The following is a 19,357-nucleotide window of genomic DNA, read 5'->3' as shown; positions in this document are numbered from 1 at the left end:
GGCAACATTTTATGAAAAAAATAAGCAGGACAGAGAGTGAAGGAAATGCCCTACTAAATAAGGTGGTCGGGGAAGAGCTCTGTGAAGAAGTAGAATTCAAGCAGAAACCTGAATGAAAAGGGGAAATACCCATGCAGCTGTCTTGGGGGGAACAGTGTTTCAGGCGCAGGAACTGGCATACGCGAAGGTCCAGCAATTAGAAAGTGCTTGGTGCATCTGATGACAGCCAGCAGGCCAAAGAGCTGGAGCAGCGTGGGCTGAGTAAAGGAAAATGCAGTAGGAGCTGGGAGCAAGGAGAGAGCTGTGGACACTTGATTGTTACCATTTCACACATGTTGCATTGGGTGCAGAGGAGTGAAAAGGCATGCCATCCAGCATGACTGTAAGGATTTGATCTCAATGAGTAGGTGAATGATGGAATCTGTCACCTCAATATGGGAACCCGGAGAGGAACACAGGTCCATGATGGGGAACAAGAGCTTGGACCCTGATGATTCAAAAATATTGCTAGGAAAATATGCTTGTTAATAAAAGGAGCTAGGAAATGTGGGTGGCTGGGAGTGAAGGAGTTTGAAGTGTCTCCATGAAGATCATGCATGAGATTTTAAACCTGATCATACTGGGATTCCATATGTCATTCTCAAAATGGTGATTTGGTAAGAAGACTTGAGATTAACTGAAATGTCTAAAGGCTCTGATGATGTCAGGAAGGCAGTTGGGTATCCCAGAAAGTGTCCTAAAACTTATACTATGCCTGCAGCCGTAGAAGATGGAAAGGAAGAAACATATTCCGTATGTACCTCCAAAGAAAGAAAGTGCAAAAAACTTGGCAAGACCCTCTATGTTTAATGAAGAACAGGATGGACTATAAAAAACGTTAGGCGTAGTGTCTTCTCCCTGATTGTGCTGTGGTGAGCCAGGCTGCTTCGGTGCCCTGCCTGTGAATCACTTGTCAAAGAGGATCTCGTGACCAAGTGGCTACATTTTCTGCACTGGTTCTAGCCCAGCCCATAGCAGTGCTTGCTGGATAATGGTTAGGCTTCCCTTCTCTGGAGCCAGAATGATCCCACAGAGACGAGGTAGTTCTATTATGTTATAGCATAGGGGCCTCAGGGTTACCCAGAAGGTGGAGGAAAGAGCAAGGCTAAAGGAACAGGGATCCCTGACACTGCTTACCAGAGAAGCTCTGCATCATTGAAAGATACTGCTTCCTCCACATATTAACTTCCTTCAACGTTTTTGCTTGAATGTAGTTTAGCTTCTGAGAGAAAGGTTAAAAAGTCACTGGTCTGGTTCAGAATCCTTGTGTGTCAGATGAGAGCACAGAGATGCGAGAACAAGAGATTACCTTCCTCAAATGCTCTTTTTATTCTAGTCCTCCTTGATCTTGTCCTTTGTCTTTTTCCTCTATTTTCCACGTCTGTAGTTATTGCAACTTTTCAAAGGAATTTTACGCTTATGATCTTACCAACAGCCTCTGGGGAAATTAGGATAGATGCTGTAAATCATTATTTAAAAAATAAAAACTCAGGCTTCTTGTTTTCTAACCTGGAGCTGTGAGAACCAGACCTCATTTCCTGAGAGGTTCACAGAGGGTGGAGTCGAGGAACTCGCACCAGACATGAGTCTGATGCACACCATGAGGCCACATTTTGAGAATAAACTAAAAAAAATGTTTTTAGATGAATAACCCTTGCAGTAGGTAGGGCTGGAATAAGTCAGTAATTATTGCTGAACTTTATGGATTAAAAGAAGACTTTGAGATCAAAATGACTCACCTGGGGAAGCTCTGCTCCTGTGATGTAGTTAAGACATTCTGTTTTTGCTGTAGAACTTCTGCTTCCCAAGTGGAGGTCTGCAGAGAGTGACTCCCTATGTTTTTTTCTGTGAGCCACAGAAGAATGAGAAAAACATGGAGCTGTGGTATGTTTTTAAAAGATCTCCATTTATTTTCTTTTTTTCTAAATGTTTTGTGTACTAAAAAATCCCTTCTTTTGTTATATGATAGTAATTATATGTACTAGCTTTTAAAATTTTTAATGATGCAAAACCCAGAAATCTGGGTACCAATGTACTATAGCATGATGGGGCTGTATGAAAAGACAGCATTGTACAAGTGGTGGAATTCTGCCATCTTAGCCCATCAGCCTGGTCCCTGAAGGAGCTTTATAAGACAATGATATGGTGGAATGTATATTGGACCAAGAATTGGAAGACTGGGATTCTAATCTTTTTGCCTTCATTAATTTGCTACATGACTTTGCCAAATCACTTCATTTCTCTGAGTTTGTATCATCATCATCTAGGATTTTGTGTCCTTAAGGATAAATTTTTGTATTTTGAGATTGGAGGATCATTAAAACAAATTAGAGGTTATTTTTCCTCATTATGAGTTAATTCATCAGCTCTATCATATTTGTATGAAATGACTAATACAATTTCTTTTATTAAGCCCAGTACACAAAAAGCTCATTAAGGCAATACTGGCTTACCCAGAGTAGTATTTTATTCAAGACAATTGCTATTCCCCAGTAATCTTGCTTTCTGTGGTTTAGTAGTAAAAATATTGAATTATCTGAATATTGTTAATGGAGGACTTATTTTTTTTCAAGCTCTTTATTTTTATGTAGAGTTTTCCTCATACTTCAGGGATTGGATGCAACAGAGAGGTACCTGCCAATGTGTATCAGCTTCTTGGCTTCTCAAAAAGGGAGCCGTCCTTGCCGTTCCCAATGTCATTCCAGTGATCTCGTCCACAAATAAATTATCACATAGTTAGGATTTGATTATATTCATGATTCTACACAAATCAGTCTCTGTGGTGTCTTTTAAATACTTGAATACCATGTCACCTTTAAAACTCAAGTTTTCACATAGGTTTACTCTCCTGCCTTTCAGTGTTTATTTTTACATGCATTGGGAAGGCATGTGGTGAGCCCATGCTGTCTGGGGAACACTGAGCAAGGCTTTGGAGAACCATTCAGACCCTAGGGAGCTGCTAATCCAGTAGAGGAGTTAGCCTTACAAACACACCATTATAATGCAGTTTAACATTTATATCTTCAGTTAATATTTACACGTGAACTTCTGTTTACATTTATTCTAAGCAAAGATCTTCCAAGGCAAACTATGTTTTATCTCTCTTCCTTTTTAGGGGGAAGGACATGAGAGTGGCCATGTAGGGCTTGAAGTAAAGGAACTCCTTTGACACAAAGGACTTGACTTGTGTGCAAGCTGTGTAGGGCAGGCATAGGGGAGACTTTGCAGCCCTTCTCTGGGGATGGGTGTGGTCACTGGTCTCATGGGAAAGACAATGTGGGCACAGCTCCTTCCTGGTGGGAACAGGAATACCCAGCCCTGGATCAGCCATTGTTCAGTGATCTGGGATGAGCTTCTAGCATCAGTCATTGCACAATCCTGATGGCTTCTGCCTAGAGGTCCATAGCACCCTGCAAGATGTGCCATCAATTCAGTACCCACTAAATAGCTACTTCTTATCGTGGCTATCCATCATTCTAAAATGAGAGTTTATTGGTTTGTGCCTTTCGTAACATACATAGAATTTAATTGTTCTTATATTATAGGAGAAAAAGTAAGCCTGTTTCTAGACACAGGAGATAAGTTGTACCTCATACAAATGGTTAGGCCAAAAAGTCAAATTATGTTTACTTTTTCACACATCTCTAAATAAGAGAGTAGGCCAATGCCTGCTCTTCTGGGTTTTGTTTGGAAAATTGTGATATGTCCTCATGCATCCATCTGCATGTGAAGGAAAAATGTTGTTTCCATCAGTTTACAGCTTTGTTACCAAATTCCTAGAAGTTACCACATAAAGAGTTTCCCTTTCCCCACTCTTTCTTCTCTTCTGCACTTCTGCTAAAATTCAAAGAACTCATATTGTTTGGATGTGGCAGATGATAGGGGTTACATTCTAGCCCTACTAAGCTACTTCCTTCTGTTTTTATCGGAGTGGAAGAGCAGGGTGAGGCAGTGCTGGGAGGCCAGGCTCCTCCCTTTTCTGGGCTTCTAAGGTAATTGTTATTGGTTGTGTAGCTTTCCAATTGAAGTAAACACTGGGATTACTTTTTAAATTTTTTATCAGTGTTTCCCTCCAATATTGTGGGGACAAAAATTCTCTCATACAAGCACATCTTCCACATTCTCAACACGATGCCTATTTAGTTGGAAATCAGTGAGTGAATGATAATGAGTGGGGTCTTCTGATGGAGACCCTCCCCACCCCTCTTTCCATCTGCCATCCCAGAGTAATTTCAGTTATCCAAATCATCTAATAGTTACGTTTCCTTACAGTGAGGTGTTTGACATCAGGTCTTCTTTTTAAAAGCTTAGTATCTGATCGGCCTAATCATAACCTATAGCTGATCATTGTTTTTTGCTTCTTTGGATGCCAAGTGTCAGTTAAAACATCTCAGTTGGGCCTCGTTCTTCCTTTCCTGGTTTTCCCAGTGGGCATGAGTTCATGCTGCTCAGTGGTGAGGCTAAGGGGAGATCCCAGGATGAAGCAGCCTCTTCATGCACTGCACCCCCTCTTTCACTACTCTTCGTGTCATCTGCCTAACGTAGCCCAGAATTTAGCTCCTGGTATCTTGTGAATGAGTACACAACAGCTTTTGGACTCAGGTCAGAGTCTGATCTTCAACTTCATCCTTATTACCTCATGGCCTTGGGCAAACCTCTTCAGCTCTCCATCAAAATGAAGGTGAAACCTGCCTCACAGGGTTGTTATGGAAATGAAATAAGGTAACTAGTTGGTTCAAAGTTGGCTTTCCCTTCCTTTCTCTCACCTGGTGAGTTCTGTATGAGAGAGAAAGGGAATGACTCTAGAATGACAAGCATTCTTTCTATGGTGTGATTAGTGGGTATAGATACTATATTTCAACTCTCTAAAGTAATATCACATTTTTTTTTCTGAGAGTACAAAAGATATCCATTGAATTTACAGAGATAATGCTAAAGCCCTCCACAGATAATAAAGAAAAATCTATGTTCCTGCACTGGAAAAAGTCACTTTAGCTTAATTTTGATTTAACTCCTTAGTAGTACACTAATATCTTTACATTGCCTGTGGGATGGAGTATGGTCTTTTACAACTAGGCTAGATCATTCTTGGGTTTATACAGTTAAATGCGGTTGAAGATTAACCCTGCAGATGTGCAAGGCTCTGCCATGTTGTTATATATTTGTGCCCTTCACCTTTTCATGTGGCCTGTTATTAGTACTTGGTCCTCTGAGGTGTTGCAAAGCAGCTGCCATCAGGCTCATCATCAGTGGACATTTCAGCAACCTGCTTTTGCCAGGCCACTTCTTTCTTATTCACTACAAACTGTGCCATACTGAAAAGTTTTCAGCATTGTAAATTATTTGTTAGCTGTCTTAATATTTTTTTATCTGGTGTCTAAAAAGGAAGAGAGTTCATGAGAGGACTGCTTTTAAGGCATGTGGGTCAGTGAGCAGGGTGAGTCTGCTCTGAGCTCATTGTGATGCCTCCTGCACAGCTTATGTCATCCCTGCTCTTCCATAAAGCTTAACTCTGGCCTCTTCTGTCTACTGTTGGGACTGCTGCAAAGGATTCTGGAGTCTAGACACACTTGCTCCCACTTTCGTGACCCTTGAGTGCTTCCATTATGTCTTCCATCTCAGTGAGCCCTTCTTAAATCTTCAGATGCTCTCTCTAATGCCTGACCAATGGCCACATAATAAAGCTTCCCTAGTCCTCCAGCAGTGTAGCTCAGTTGATGGTAGTTTTGTTCATGGGTGTATGTGTCCTATTTCTTCGTCTAGATAAAAAGTTCTGTTAGGAGAAAAATAATGTCTCACCACATTTTGGACTTCACACAGCTAGCCCCGTTTCTTGCACACAGTATTTATTGGTGATAGTAGAGAATTTTAAATAATTCAAATAAAACATTCATGAAACTAAAACAACTTGCTTTTTGCTGTAAGGAACTTAAGAAAATTTGAACACGGAGATACCTTGTGTTTGTGCAGAATGACTGTTGTATGTAAGGAAATAAGCAAGCAGAATCAATACCAGTAAAGAGTGTTCCAGTAGAGTTTGCTGGGGGAGGAGCTCAAAACCTGGCTTCTGATCCTCTAGGAAGAATTAGAGAATGGATTTTATCCAGGGTCAGGGTGATGGAACTCTAGATCACCAAGCCAGTAGGAAGTACCATCATATTTCTAAACTACAGTACACTTATTTATTCAATTATTTTATAATCATTTAAAAAAGCATTTATTATGAGTTAAGTGACTGTTGGGTTCTGGAAACTCTAGGTGAATGAGGCCAGGGCTTGTTCAGGGAGCCAAGAGCTCAGTAGGGAGTCAGACACTTAAGTATCAACATAAATGTTCAGGGATGAGGTAGGTGTTATACATATTACTAGGGACCTAGGAGGGACACTACACCCTTTGGAAGTTCAGATACAGCTCCTTAGTCTGAGTCAAGGGCATAGAGAGCAGAGGCAGTTTATATAGAAGACAAGGGCAGCAAATACGTGTTTGGCATTGCCAAGAAGGTTGGTTATGGCACGAAATATTTCATACACACAGGATATTATGAGAACACAGTGAACAAAGAGTTCCTTGGGCTTTCTGTCCTTGTTTCTGCTTCCTTTTCCTGACTAGTAACCCTCTCTACCTAAGGCCAGCTCCTGAGATCTGCTGTATATCCTGGAGTTTCCTGGTCTTTGTTTTTGCAGGACCAGTTTATCAGACTGCCAACCAAATGTTCAGTATAGGCTTTCCGCCAGGTGCTGGTGGAGACTGAGAGGAAAGTGTCATAGTCTCAAAGTAGGTAGAGGTAGGTCCTGTGGAAGACACTTCAGTTGTGGGGTAAGCTTGAGCTGAAGTACAGAGGCAGAACATGAGAAGAAATGGTCAGGGCTCTAGAGGCAGGTTGAAATTTTGTTCTTAGGCTAGAGAATCTGTTTCTTATTAGTAGGCAGATAAGAATGGATAGACGTGTGATTAAGAAGTAAGGTACAGGGTGGATAGTGAAATTGGGGAAGACACAGGCATATGTTCACTAACTGAATTAAATTTAACCCGTTGCAGTTGTCTGAATATAAACTAATATATATCTCAGTCACTCTGACAATGTGGCTTAGGGAAATTTTAGCACATAGACTCATAACTAAAAGGAGTTACATGTTAATTTTATGCTCAGAACTACCACCTAGGGTTTGTTGTATTCTCTACCATGCTTTCTTTAGATCCTTCCTACTTTCATATATTTTAGAAAGGAAATAAGAATGGATTTTTGATTTGGATAGGAGAGAGTCATATACTCTAGGATCACCCATTTCAATACTAACTTTCAGGAAAGTATTAAAATTAATAGAGAGTCCACTTGATTTTATTTTCTGTAATTTGTTTTTAAATTCTTTGGCATGGATACTGAGAAGTATGTGCATTACGAATGAATTAATCCACATCTCAAAAGATGGAAAACAAATATCTAAAGTATCTGATTAAGGAAATTCAATTCCAGGTGTTTAGCTACTATTTGAAATATTCATGCTGTAGTTACTACTATGTCTTCATTATCTTTATATCTGATCAATAATGAAGAAATAGGAAAAAAATTTTTGCAGTGTTAACATGATTGGGGTTCAAGATTTCTGGGTTCACTTATTTTTTATTTATTCCATAATTAGGTTTGTGCTTTTTTGTTTTATAAACAGTAATGGAGCATATATTTTATGTGGTTTAAAAGAAAACTTTGATTCAATCTTTCAAGAACACTTTCATTTTTAGTTTCTTCTTAAGAAAAAAGTTACCAGTTATTTTGTTTTGAAATATTTAGGCATTATTTTGAGGTACAATATTGTGATGAAGGAATTTGTGAACAAGACATTCATATGTGAAAGATGACTTCACTCATTATCCACATAAGCAGAATAAAGTGTGTCTATACAAAAAATGTAAGTAGTCTTAACTCCATTGTGCAGTGCCTTTTAGATGTTCTGCTTTCTATAAAGTCTTCAAACTTTTGCATGTATACATATGATGTAATGTTATAGAAATATATGTATAATATACATATTTTTCCAGGGGTACCTAATAACTCTGTATTTTGTTATGGACATTGAAAGGAAAAATTACCTCAGAAATTAAAGTTAATTTATATGACACTTCCTTTAGGTTTTCTTCTCAAATGTAACCTTATCAATTAGAACTTCACTGAGCCCTTCATACAAAATAGCAACCCTCGAGGTCTGAAGATGGAGGCTAGAGGGAGGAAGCAGAAAGTGAGCCTCCTATAGTGAAATCTTGGAGAGACACTGGAGACACACTTTGCAGGCAAAATCACCAAGAAGAGGCAAAACTTTGACCCCTCCACACCTCCAGCTGGCGCAGAGAATATCCACTTCACATTAAACGGAGAAGCAAGGAGGGCCCCTGGGCCGCCAGTCACCCGCGCCCAGATGGCTTGGGAAGACACAGACAAGGTGAGCTTCGTGGTACCATGGTACTCCCACAGACAAGCCTGGGCCAGAGCAGCATACCCCCTGGACAGACTGACCTCCACCTGGGGAAAAAAAGAGAAACTGACTAATAAGCAATAAGAACAATAAAGACACACGGGAAAGAGGGTGGGGCACACTGAGCGCCGAATATTGGGGGAAAGGAATCCTTCCCGGGACTGTAAAGAAACAAGCCGGGCAGGCAAGAGAGGCTCTGGTGGGAGTGGGGGTGCGCGCCCAGCAACCAGGAGTAGGAAAGCTTGTGAGAGTGGCGGAGGGAGGAAAACTCCACAGGAGAGGAGGGAAAACCCACCTCCCATGTAAGCTGTAAACAAACATGGCAGCTGGCAGGAGCAGCAGCCCACCCAGTAATCAGGAGCAGGAAAGGTTGTAAAAGTGGCGGTGGGAGGAAAACTGCACAGGAGAAGGGGGAAGACCAACTTCCCACATGAACTGTAAATAAACACGCAGGCCTGAGAAAGTGAGTGCAGTGTAACCTCCCCCAGTGTGCTTGGAAAGGAGAAAGCTTGTAGCAGAGGCTTGCGCACAGGAGAACTCTGAGTAAAAAAAGCCTGCAGGGCCAGGTGAGAGCTAAGCTCACCCCAGAGATCTGCATAAATAATGCCTCCAGCAACATCAGGCTGACAGCAGCAGGCAGGCAAGCCACAGCCGCAGATACCATTCTCAGAACTGTCTCCAGACTCTTTTTTTCTCTTTTTCTCCCTACCTTTGAAGAGAGAACAACCAAATTACAGCTGCATGCTGAAAAACTTACTGAAACGGTATTGCATTTGAACGTGGGACACTTGGTGGAGTTTTTTTTTTTGTGTGTGTGTGTGTAGTTTTGTTCTACTTTATGTGTCCCCTTTGATGAGACAACTACAGAACAACATCTGAGGCACCATTTCCAGGACTGGTGACTGAGATGGACACCCAAATTATTAAGACTGAAACTTCATTGCATTTGAACTTGGAGGTTTTTTGATTTTTTTGGTTTTTTTAAAATTTTCTATTTTTCATTTTATTATATATATATATATATATATATATTTCTTTCATTTACCTATTTTTATTCTTATCTTTATTTTTATTATTTTTTATTTTCAATCCTCTGTCTCTCTAATGCCTGTTCAGCTTACTGTCGATTAGTACACTAACACTGCCAGTTTATACCTTTGAAACTTTCTTTTCTGATTCCTTGTTCTGTTTTCTCTTTCTTATCTGTTTGTTTTTCCCTTTTCTTTAACTTCTTGCTTTCTATCTCCGCTCTCCCTTCCATTCTAAATATCACCATTGTTATTATTACAAGCTAGAAAATACTTAATTGCACACAGTACAAGGACAGTAACAACACCAAAGACAATGATGGGAAGACAGAAAAAACAGGGAAACCAGTTTCCCCACAACAAAAAGTTAGTACAGGAACCAGAGGGAAATGAAGAAAACAGAAACTCAGATCCAGACTCCAACAAAATGAAGATAAATTATGCCAAAGGACACAATGAAGCCCACAAGAATAATTTAAAAGAAGACATACTACAGGTACTCAATCATAATTTTATAGAGATGATACTGGATAGGGTCAACCAAAATGTACAAGAGACACTCAAGAAATTCCAAGACAACAAAAATAGAGAATTTGAAAAAGCAAAAGAAGAAATAAAGGAAACCATAGAAGCACTGTATAAGCACCAAACTGAAACAGAGAACATGATGAAGAAACGGATAAATGAACTCAGGACAAAAATAGACAACATTAAAGAGGAAACCATGCAGGATATGGAAAACCTCAGAAAAAACAACAAAACAGAACTGCAAAACAAAATGGAAGGCCAATCCAGCAGAATAGAACAAACAGAAGACAGAATCTCAGAACTTGAAGATGAAATGGTAATTAAAGAAAAAAACTGAAGAACTATTAATTAAACAACTCAAGACCTGTGAAAAGAAAATGCAAGAACTCCCTGACTCCATCAAAAGACCAAACTTGAGAATAATGGGCATCAAAGAAGGAGAAGAGGAGCAAGCGAAGGGAATGCATAATCTATTCAACAAAATAATAACGGAAAATTTCCCAAATCTAGAGAAAGATACTCCCATACAGATGCAAGAGGCCTCCAGGACACCAAACAGACCAGATCAAAATAGAACTACTCCACGACATATCATCATTAAAACAACAAGTTCAGAAACTAAGGAAAGAATATTGAAGGCTGTAAGAGAGAAAAAAACAAGTAACATACAAAGGTAAACCCATCAAAATCACAGCAGACTTCTCAACAGACACATTAAAAGCAAGAAGAGCTTGGGGTGAGAACTTCCGGGCACTAAATGAAAATAACTTCAACCCGAAGATACTCTACCCAGCAAAATGATAATTCAAAATAGATGGAGCAATAAAAGTCTTCCATGATATGCAGAAACTAAAACAATATGTGACCACAAAGACACCATTACAAAAGATTCTTTTTTTTTTCATTTTTCTTTTATTATTCATATGTGCATACAAGGCTTGGTTCATTTCTCCTCCCTGCCCCCACCCCCTCCCTTACCACCCACTCCACCCCCTCCCGCACCCCCCCCCTCAATACCCAGCAGAAACTATTTTGCCCTTATCTCTAATTTTGTTGTAGAGAGAGTATACGCAATAATAGGAAGGAACAAGGGGTTTTGCTGGTTGAGATAAGGATAGCTATACAGGGCATTGACTCACATTGATTTCCTGTGTGTGGGTGTTACCTTCTAGGTTAATTCTTTTTGATCTAACCTTTTCTCTAGTTCCTGTTCCCCTTTTCCTATTGGCCTCAGTTGCTTTAAGGTATCTGCTTTAGTTTCTCTGCATTAAGGGCAACAAATGCTAGCTAGTTTTTTAGGTGTCTTACCTATCCTCAGCCCTCCCTTGTGTGCTCTCGCTTTTATCATGTGCTCATAGTCCATTCCCCTTGTTGTATTTGCCCTTGATCTAATGTCCACATATGAGGGAGAACGTACGATTTTTGGTCTTTTGGGCCAGGCTAACCTCACTCAGAATGATGTTCTCCAATTCCATCCATTTACCAGCAAATGATAACATTTCATTCTTCTTCATGGCTGCATAAAATTCCATTGTGTATAGATACCACATTTTCTTAATCCATTCGTCAGTGCTGGGGCATCTTGGCTGTTTCCATAACTTGGCTATTGTGAATAGCAGACAAAGGACTGATAACCAGAATATACAGGGAACTTAAAAAACTAAATTCTCCCAAAACTAATGAACCAATAAAGAAATGGGCATGTGAACTAAACAGAACTTTCTCAAAAGAAGAAATTCAAATGGCCAGAAAACACATGAAAAAATGCTCACCATCTCTAGCAATAAAGGAAATGCAAATTAAAACCACACTAAGATTCCACCTCACCCCTGTTAGAATAGCCATCATCAGCAACACCACCAACAACAGGTGTTGGCGAGGATGCGGGAAAAAGGAACCCTCTTACACTGTTGGTGGGAATGTAGACTAGTACAACCACTCTGGAAAAAAATTTGGAGGCTACTTAAAAAGCTGGACATCGATCTACCATTTGATCCAGCAATACCACTCTTGGGGATATACCCAAAAGACTGTTACTCCAGAGGCACCTGCACATCCATGTTTATTGCGTCACTATTTACAAAAGATTCTTGAAGGGATTCTGCACACAGAAAGTGAAACCCAACTTAACCATGAAAAGACAGGCAGCACCAAAACACAGGAAAAGAAAAACCAAGACAGTAGAGAGTAACTTCAACTTTGGTACACACAATCAAACCTTCAAACAACTAAGACAACTAAATGACAGGAATCACCACATACCTATCAGTACGAACGCTTAATGTTAACGGACTTAATTAACCCATCAAAAGGCACCGCTTGATGAAATGGATTAAAAGGGAAGATCCAACAATTTTTGCTTACAGGAGACCCATCTCACTGACGGAAATAAGCATAGGCTTAGGATGAAAGGCTGGAAGAAGATTTACCAAGCCAATGGCCCCTGAAAACAGGCAGGAGTAGCAATACTTATTTCTGACAAAGTAGACTTCAAATCTACATTGATCAAATGAGAGAAAGAAGGACATTCCATACTAATAAAAGAGGAAATAGACCAAAAGGAAATAATAATCATCAATCTGTATGCACCCAATGTCAATGCACCCAATTTCATCAAACATACCCTGAAAGACCTAAAAGCATATATTAACACCAACACAGTAGTTGTGGGACACTTTAACACCCCATTATCATCAATAGATAGGTCATCCAAACAAAAAATCAATAAAGAAATCCTAGATCTAAAATATACAATAGATCAAATGGACCTAGTTGATGTCTACAGAACATTTCATCAAACTTCTACACAATATACATTCTTCTCAGCAGCCCATGGAACCTTCTCCAAAATAGATCATATCCTAGGGCACAAAGCAAGTCTCAGCAAATATAAGAAAATAGAAATTATACCATGCATACTATCTGATCGCAATGCAGTAAAAGTAGAACTCAAAAACAAAAGTAAAGACAAAAAACATGCAAACAGCTGGAAACGGAATAACTCATTACTTAATGAACAATGGGTCACTGACAAAGTAAAAGAGGAAATTAAAAAGTTCCTGGAAGTCAGTGAAAATGAAAACACAACCTACCGGAACCTATGGGACACAGCAAAGGCAGTCCTGAGAGGAAAGTTGATAGCCATGAGTGCATATATTAAAAAGACTGAAAGATCCCAAATCAATGACCTAATGATACATCTCAAACTCCTAGAAAAACAAGAATAAGCAAATCCCAAAACAAATAGAAGGAGAGAAATAATAAAAATAAGAGCTGAAATCAACGAAATAGAAACCAAAAAAACCATACAAAGAATTAATGAAACAAAAAGTTGGTTCTTTGAAAAAACAAACAAGATCAATAGACCCCTGGCAAACCTGACTAAAATGAGGAGAGAAAAAACCAAAATTAGTAGAATCAGGAATGCCAAAGAGGAGATAACAACAAACACCATGGAAGTCCAGGAAATCATCAGAGACTACTTCGAGAACCTATATTCAGATAAATTTGAAAATCTTAAAGAAGTGGACAGATTTCTAGATACATATGATCATCCAAAACTGAACCAAGAGGAAATTAATCACCTGAATAGACCTATAACACAAAATGAAATTGAAGCAGCAATCAAGAGTCTCCCCAAAAAGAAAAGTCCAGGACCTGATGGATTCTCTGCTGAATTCTATCAGACCTTTAAAGAAGAACTGATACCAACCCTCCTTAAACTGTTCCATGAAATAGAAAGGGAAGGAAAACTGCCAAACACATTTTATGAAGCCAGTATTACACTTATCCCAAAACCAGGCAAAGACACCTCCAAAAAGGAGAACTGTAGGCCAATCTCTTTAATGAACATTGATGCAAAAATCCTCAACAAAATAATGGCAAACCGAATTCAACAATGCATCAAAAAGATTATTCACCACAACCAAGTAGGCTTCATCCCAGGGATGCAGGAGTGGTTCACCATATGAAAATCAATAAATGTAATAAACCACATTAACAGAAGCAAAGACAAAAACCACTTGAGCATCTCAATAGATGCAGAAAAAGCCTTTGATAAGATCCAACATCATTTCATGATAAAAGCTCTAAGAAAACTAGGAATAGAAGGAAAGTACCTCAACATTATAAAAGCTATATATGACAAACCTAAAGCCAGCATTATACTTAATGGAGAAAAACTGAAACCATTCCCTCTAAAATCAGGAACCAGACAAGGATGCCCACTATCTCCACTCCTATTCAACATAGTACTGGAATTCTTCTTAATCTAACCTTTTCTCTAGTTACTGGTCCCCTTCTCCTATTGGCCTGAGTTGCTTTAAAGTATCTGCTTTAGTTTTTCTGTGTTGAGGGCAAAAAATGGTATCTAGTTTTTTAGGTGTCTTACCTATCCTCACACCTCCCTTGTGTGCTCTTGCTTTATCATGTGCTCAAAAGTCCAATCCCCTTGTTGTGTTTGCCCTTGATCTAATGTCCGCATATGAGGGAGAACATACGATTTTTGGTCTTTTGGGCCAGGCTAACCTCACTCAGAATGATGTTCTCCAATTTTATCCATTTACCAGCGAATGATAACATTTCATTCTTTTTCATGGCTGCATAAAATTCCATTGTGTATAAATATCACATTTTCTTAATCCATTCGTCAGTAGTGGGGTATCTCAGTTGTTTCCATAACTTGGCTGTTGTGCATAGTGCTGCAGTAAACATGGTTGTGCAGGTGCCTCTACAGTAACCTGTGTCACAGTCTTTTGGGTATATCCCCAAGAGTGGTATTGCTGGATCAAATGGTAGATCAATGTTTAGCTTTTTAAGTAGCCTCCAAATTTTTTTCCAGAGTGGTTGTACTAGTCTACATTCCCACCAACAGTGTAAGAGGGTTCCTTTTTCCCCACATCCTCACTAACACTTGTTGTTAGTGGTGTTGCTAATGATGGTTATTCTAACAGGGGTGAGGTGGAATCTTAGTGTGGTTTTAATTTGCATTTCCTTTATTGCTAGAGATGGTGAGCATTTTTTCATGTGTTTTTTGGCCATTTGAGTTTCTTCTTTTGAGAAAGTTCTGTTTTGTTCAGTTGCCCATTTCTTTATTGATTAATTAATTTTGGGAGAATTTAGTTTTTTAAGTTCCCTATATATTCTGGTTATCAGTCCTTTGTCTGATGTGTAGCTTGCAAATATTTTCTCCTGCTCTGTGGGTGGTCTGTTCAGTTTAGAGACCACTTCTTTTGATGACCAGAAGCTTTTTAGTTTTATGAAATCCCATTTATCTATGCTATCTCTTAGTTGCTGTGCTGCTGGGGTTCCATTGAGAAAGTTCTTACCTATACCTATTAATTCCAAAGTATTTCCTACTCTTTCCTGTACCAACTTTAGTATTTGGGTTCTGATATTAAATTCCTTGATCCATTTTGAGTTAATATTGGTATAGGGTGACAAACATGGATCTAGAGTCAGTTTTTTGCAGACTGCTAACCAGTTTTCCCAGCAGTTTTTGTTGAAGAGGCTGCTTTTTCTCCATCATATATTTTTAGCTCCTTTGTCAAAGACAAGTTGGTTATAGTTGTGTGGCTTCATATCTGGGTCCTCTATTCTGTTCCACTGGTCTTCATGTCTGTTTGCCAACCATGCTGTTTTTATTGTTATTGCTTTGTAATATAGTTTGAAGTCACGTATTGTGGTACCTCCAGCATTGTTCTTTTTGCTAAGTATTGCATTGGCTATTCATGGTCTCTTGTGTTTGCAAATAAATTTAACAGTAGATTTTTCAATCTCTTTGATGAATGTCATTGGGATTTTGTTGGGAATTGCACTAAACATGTAGATTACTTTTGGGAGTATAGACATTTTTACTATGTTGATTCTACCAGTCCATGAGCATCGGAGATCTCTCCACTTTCTATAGTCTTCCTCAATCTCTTTCTTCAGAAGGTTATAGTTTTCCTTGTAGAGGTCATTCACCTCCTTTGTTAAGTTTACACCTAGGTATTTGATTTTTTTTTTTTTGAGGCTATTGTAAATGGAATTGTTTTCATATATTCTTTCTCAGTTTGTTTATTATTAGTGTATAGAAATGCTAATGATTTCTTATGTTGATTTTATATCCTGCTGCCTTGCTATAGCTGTTGATGTCTACGAGGTTTTGAGTAGAGTTTTTGGGTCTTTAAGGTATAGGATCATGTCATCTGCAAATGGAGATATTTTGACAGTTTCTTTACCTATTTGTATTCCTTTTATTCCTTCTTCTTGCCTAATTGCTCTGGCTAGGAATTCCAGTACTATGTTGAATAGGAGTGGAGATAGTGGGCATCCTTGTCTAGTTCCTGATTTTAGAGAGAATGGTTTCAGTTTTTCTCTGTTAAGTATAATGCTGGCTTTAGGTTTGTCATATATAGCTTTTATAATGTTGAGGTACTTTCCTTCTATTCCTAGTTTTCTTAGAGCTTTTATCATGAAATGGTGTTGGATCTTATCAAAGGCTTTTTCTGCATCTATTGAGATGCTCAAGTGGTTTTTGTCTTTGCTTCTGTTAATGTGGTTTATTACATTTATTGATTTTCATATGTTGAACCACCCCTGCATTCCTGGGACGAAGCCTACTTGGTCATGATGAATGATGTTTTTGATATGTTGCTGAATTCTGTTTGCCATTATTTTATTGAGGATTTTTGCATCATTGTATAGTTGATTTTTGCATCATTCTATAGTTGTCCTATAGTTCTTCTTTTTGGAGATGTTTTTGCCTGCTTGTGGGATAAGTGTAATACTGGCTTCATAAAATGAGTTAGGCCGTTTTCCTTCCCTTTCTATGTGGAACAGTTTAAGGAGGGTTGGTATCAGTTCTTCTTTAAAGGTCTGATAGAATTCAGCAGAGAATCCATCAGGTCCTGGACTTTTCTTTTTTGGGAGACTCTTGATTACTGCTTCAATTTCATTTTGTGTTATACATCTATTCAGGTGATTAATGTCCTCTTCGTTCAGTTTTGGATGATTGTATGTATCTAGAAATCTGTCCATTTCGTCAAGATTTTCAAAGTTGTTTGAATGCAGGTTCTCAAAGTAGTCTCTGATGATTTCCTGGACTTCCATGGTGTTTGTTGTTATCTCCCCTTTTGCATTCCTGATTCTACTAATTGGATTTTTTCTCTCCTCATTTTAGTCAGGTTTGACAGGGGTCTATCGATCTTGTTTATTTTTTCAAAGAATGTATGTTTTTTTTGTTGTTTCTATTTCATTAATTTCAGCTCTTATTTTTATTATTTCTCTCCTTTTTGTTTTTGGATTTGCTTGTTTCTTGTTTTTCTTGGAGTTTGAGATGTACCATTAGGTCATTGATTTGAGATCTTTCAGTCTTTTTAATATATGCCCTCATGGCTATCAACTTTCCTCTCAGGACTGCTTTTGCTGTGTCCCATAGGTTCTGGTAGGTTGTGTTTTCATTTTTATTGCTTTCAGGAACTTTTTAATTTCCTCTTTTATTTTGTCAGTGACCCATTGTTCATTAAGTAATGAGTTATTCAGTTTCCAGCTGTTTGCATGTTTTTTGTCTTTACTTTTGTTGTTGTGTTCTAATTTTATTGTACTGTGATCAAATAGAATGCATGGTATAATTTCTATTTTCTTATATTTGCTGAGGCTTGCTTTGTGCCCTAGGATATGATCTATTTTGGAGAAGGTTCCATGGGCTGCTGAGAAAAATGTGTATTGTGTAGAAGTTGGATGAAATGTTCTCTAGACATCAACTAGGTCCATTTTATTTATTGTATATTTTAGATCTTGGATTTCTTTATTAATTTTTTGTTTGGATGACCTATCTATTGATAATAATGGCATGTTAAAGTGTCCCACAACTACTGTGTTGGAGTTAATATATGCTTTTAGGTCTTTCAGGGTATGTTTGATGAAATTAGGTGCATTGACATTGGGTGTGTATAGGTTGATAATTGTTATTTCCTTTTGGTCTATTTCCTCTTTTATTAGTATGGAATGTCCTTCTTTCTCTCATTTGATCAATGTAGGTTTGAAGTCTGCTTTGTCAGAGATAAGTATTGCTACTCCTGCCTGTTTTCAGGGGCCATTGGCTTGGTAAATCTTCTTTCAGCCTTTCATCCTAAGCCTATGCTTATTTCTGTCAGTGAGATGGGTCTCCTGTAAGCAACAAATTTTTGGATCTTCCTTTTTAATCCATTTCATCAAACGGTGCCTTTTGATGGGTGAATTAAGTCTGTTAACATTAAGTGTTAGTACTGATAGGTATGTGGTGATTCCTGTCATTTAGTTGTTTTAGTTGTTTGAAGGTTTGATTGTGCGTACCTAAGTTGAGGTTACTCTCTACTTTCTTTCTTGCTTTTCTTTTCGTATAGTTTGGTTTTGCCTGCCCTTTCATGGTTATGTTGGGTTTCACTTTCTGTGTGCAGAATCCCTTGAAGAGTCTTTTTTAGTGGTGTCTTTGTGGTCACATATTATTTTAGTTTCTGCTTATCATGGAAGACTTTTATTGCTCCATCTATTTTGAATGATAGTTTTGCTGGGTAGAGTATCCTGAGGTTGAAGTTATTTTCATTTAGTGCCTGGAAGATCTCACCCCAAGCTCCACTTGCTTTTAATGGTTCTGTTGAGAAGTCTGCTGTGAATTTAATGGGTTTACCTTTGTATGTTTTTTGTTTTTTCTTTCTTACAGTCTTCAGTATTCTTTCTCTAGTTTCTGTACTTGTTTTTATGATGATACGCTGTGGGGTAGCTCTATTTTGATCTGGTTGGTTTGGTGTTCTGGAGGTCTCTTGTATCTGTATGGGAATATCTTTCTCTAGATTTGGGAAATTTTCTGTTATTGTTGAATATATTATGCATTCCCTTTGCTTGCACCTGTTCTCCTTCTTCAATGCCCGTGATTCTCAAGTTTGGTCTTTTGATGGAGTCGGTGAGTTCTTGCATTTTCTTTTCACAGGTCTTGAGTTGTTTAACTAATAGTTCTTCGGTTTTTCCTTTAATTACCATTTCATCTACGAGTTCTGATATTCTGTCTTCTGTTTGTTCTATTCTGCTGGATTGGCTTTCCATTTTGTTTCGCAATTCTTTTTCATTCTTTTTTCTGAGGTTTTCCGTATCCCGAGTTCTCCCTGTTTAATGTTGTCTATTCATGGCCTGAGTTTGTCTCTTTATTAATCGTGTTCTTTGTTTCACTTTGGTGTTTATACTGTGCTCTATGGTTTCTTTTATTTCTTCTTGTGCTTTTTCAAATTCTCTATTTTTGTTGTCCTGGAATTTCTTGAGTGTCTCCTGTACATTTTG

At 38.4% G+C, this 19,357-nt stretch overlaps 1 protein-coding gene across 14 annotated transcripts in view; it reads left to right on the top strand.

The window, feature by feature from the left end:
* The window catches only part of Enox1 (ecto-NOX disulfide-thiol exchanger 1), a 554,869-nt gene that overhangs the window by 233,562 nt on the left and 301,950 nt on the right, over positions 1–19,357 (top strand). For 2 of the 14 annotated variants that reach the window (XM_074043327.1, XM_074043328.1), the window contains exon 1: positions 8,203–8,474. The exons of 11 other annotated variants lie outside the window; for them this stretch is intronic. In XM_074043327.1, the coding sequence (XP_073899428.1) occupies positions 8,451–8,474 (24 nt within the window). In that variant the 5' untranslated portion in view covers positions 8,203–8,450. Of the gene's footprint in view, positions 1–8,202; positions 8,475–19,357 lie in introns of those variants that run through there. One more of the 14 variants, XM_074043326.1, reaches the window with a different exon arrangement.

This window comes from Castor canadensis, chromosome 10 (assembly GCF_047511655.1).
Source record: "Castor canadensis chromosome 10, mCasCan1.hap1v2, whole genome shotgun sequence".
In the NCBI taxonomy this organism is placed as follows: Eukaryota; Metazoa; Chordata; class Mammalia; order Rodentia; family Castoridae; genus Castor; species Castor canadensis.
The sequence above is the reverse complement of the archived record's forward strand: the minus strand, read 5'-3'. Positions and strand labels throughout refer to the sequence as shown.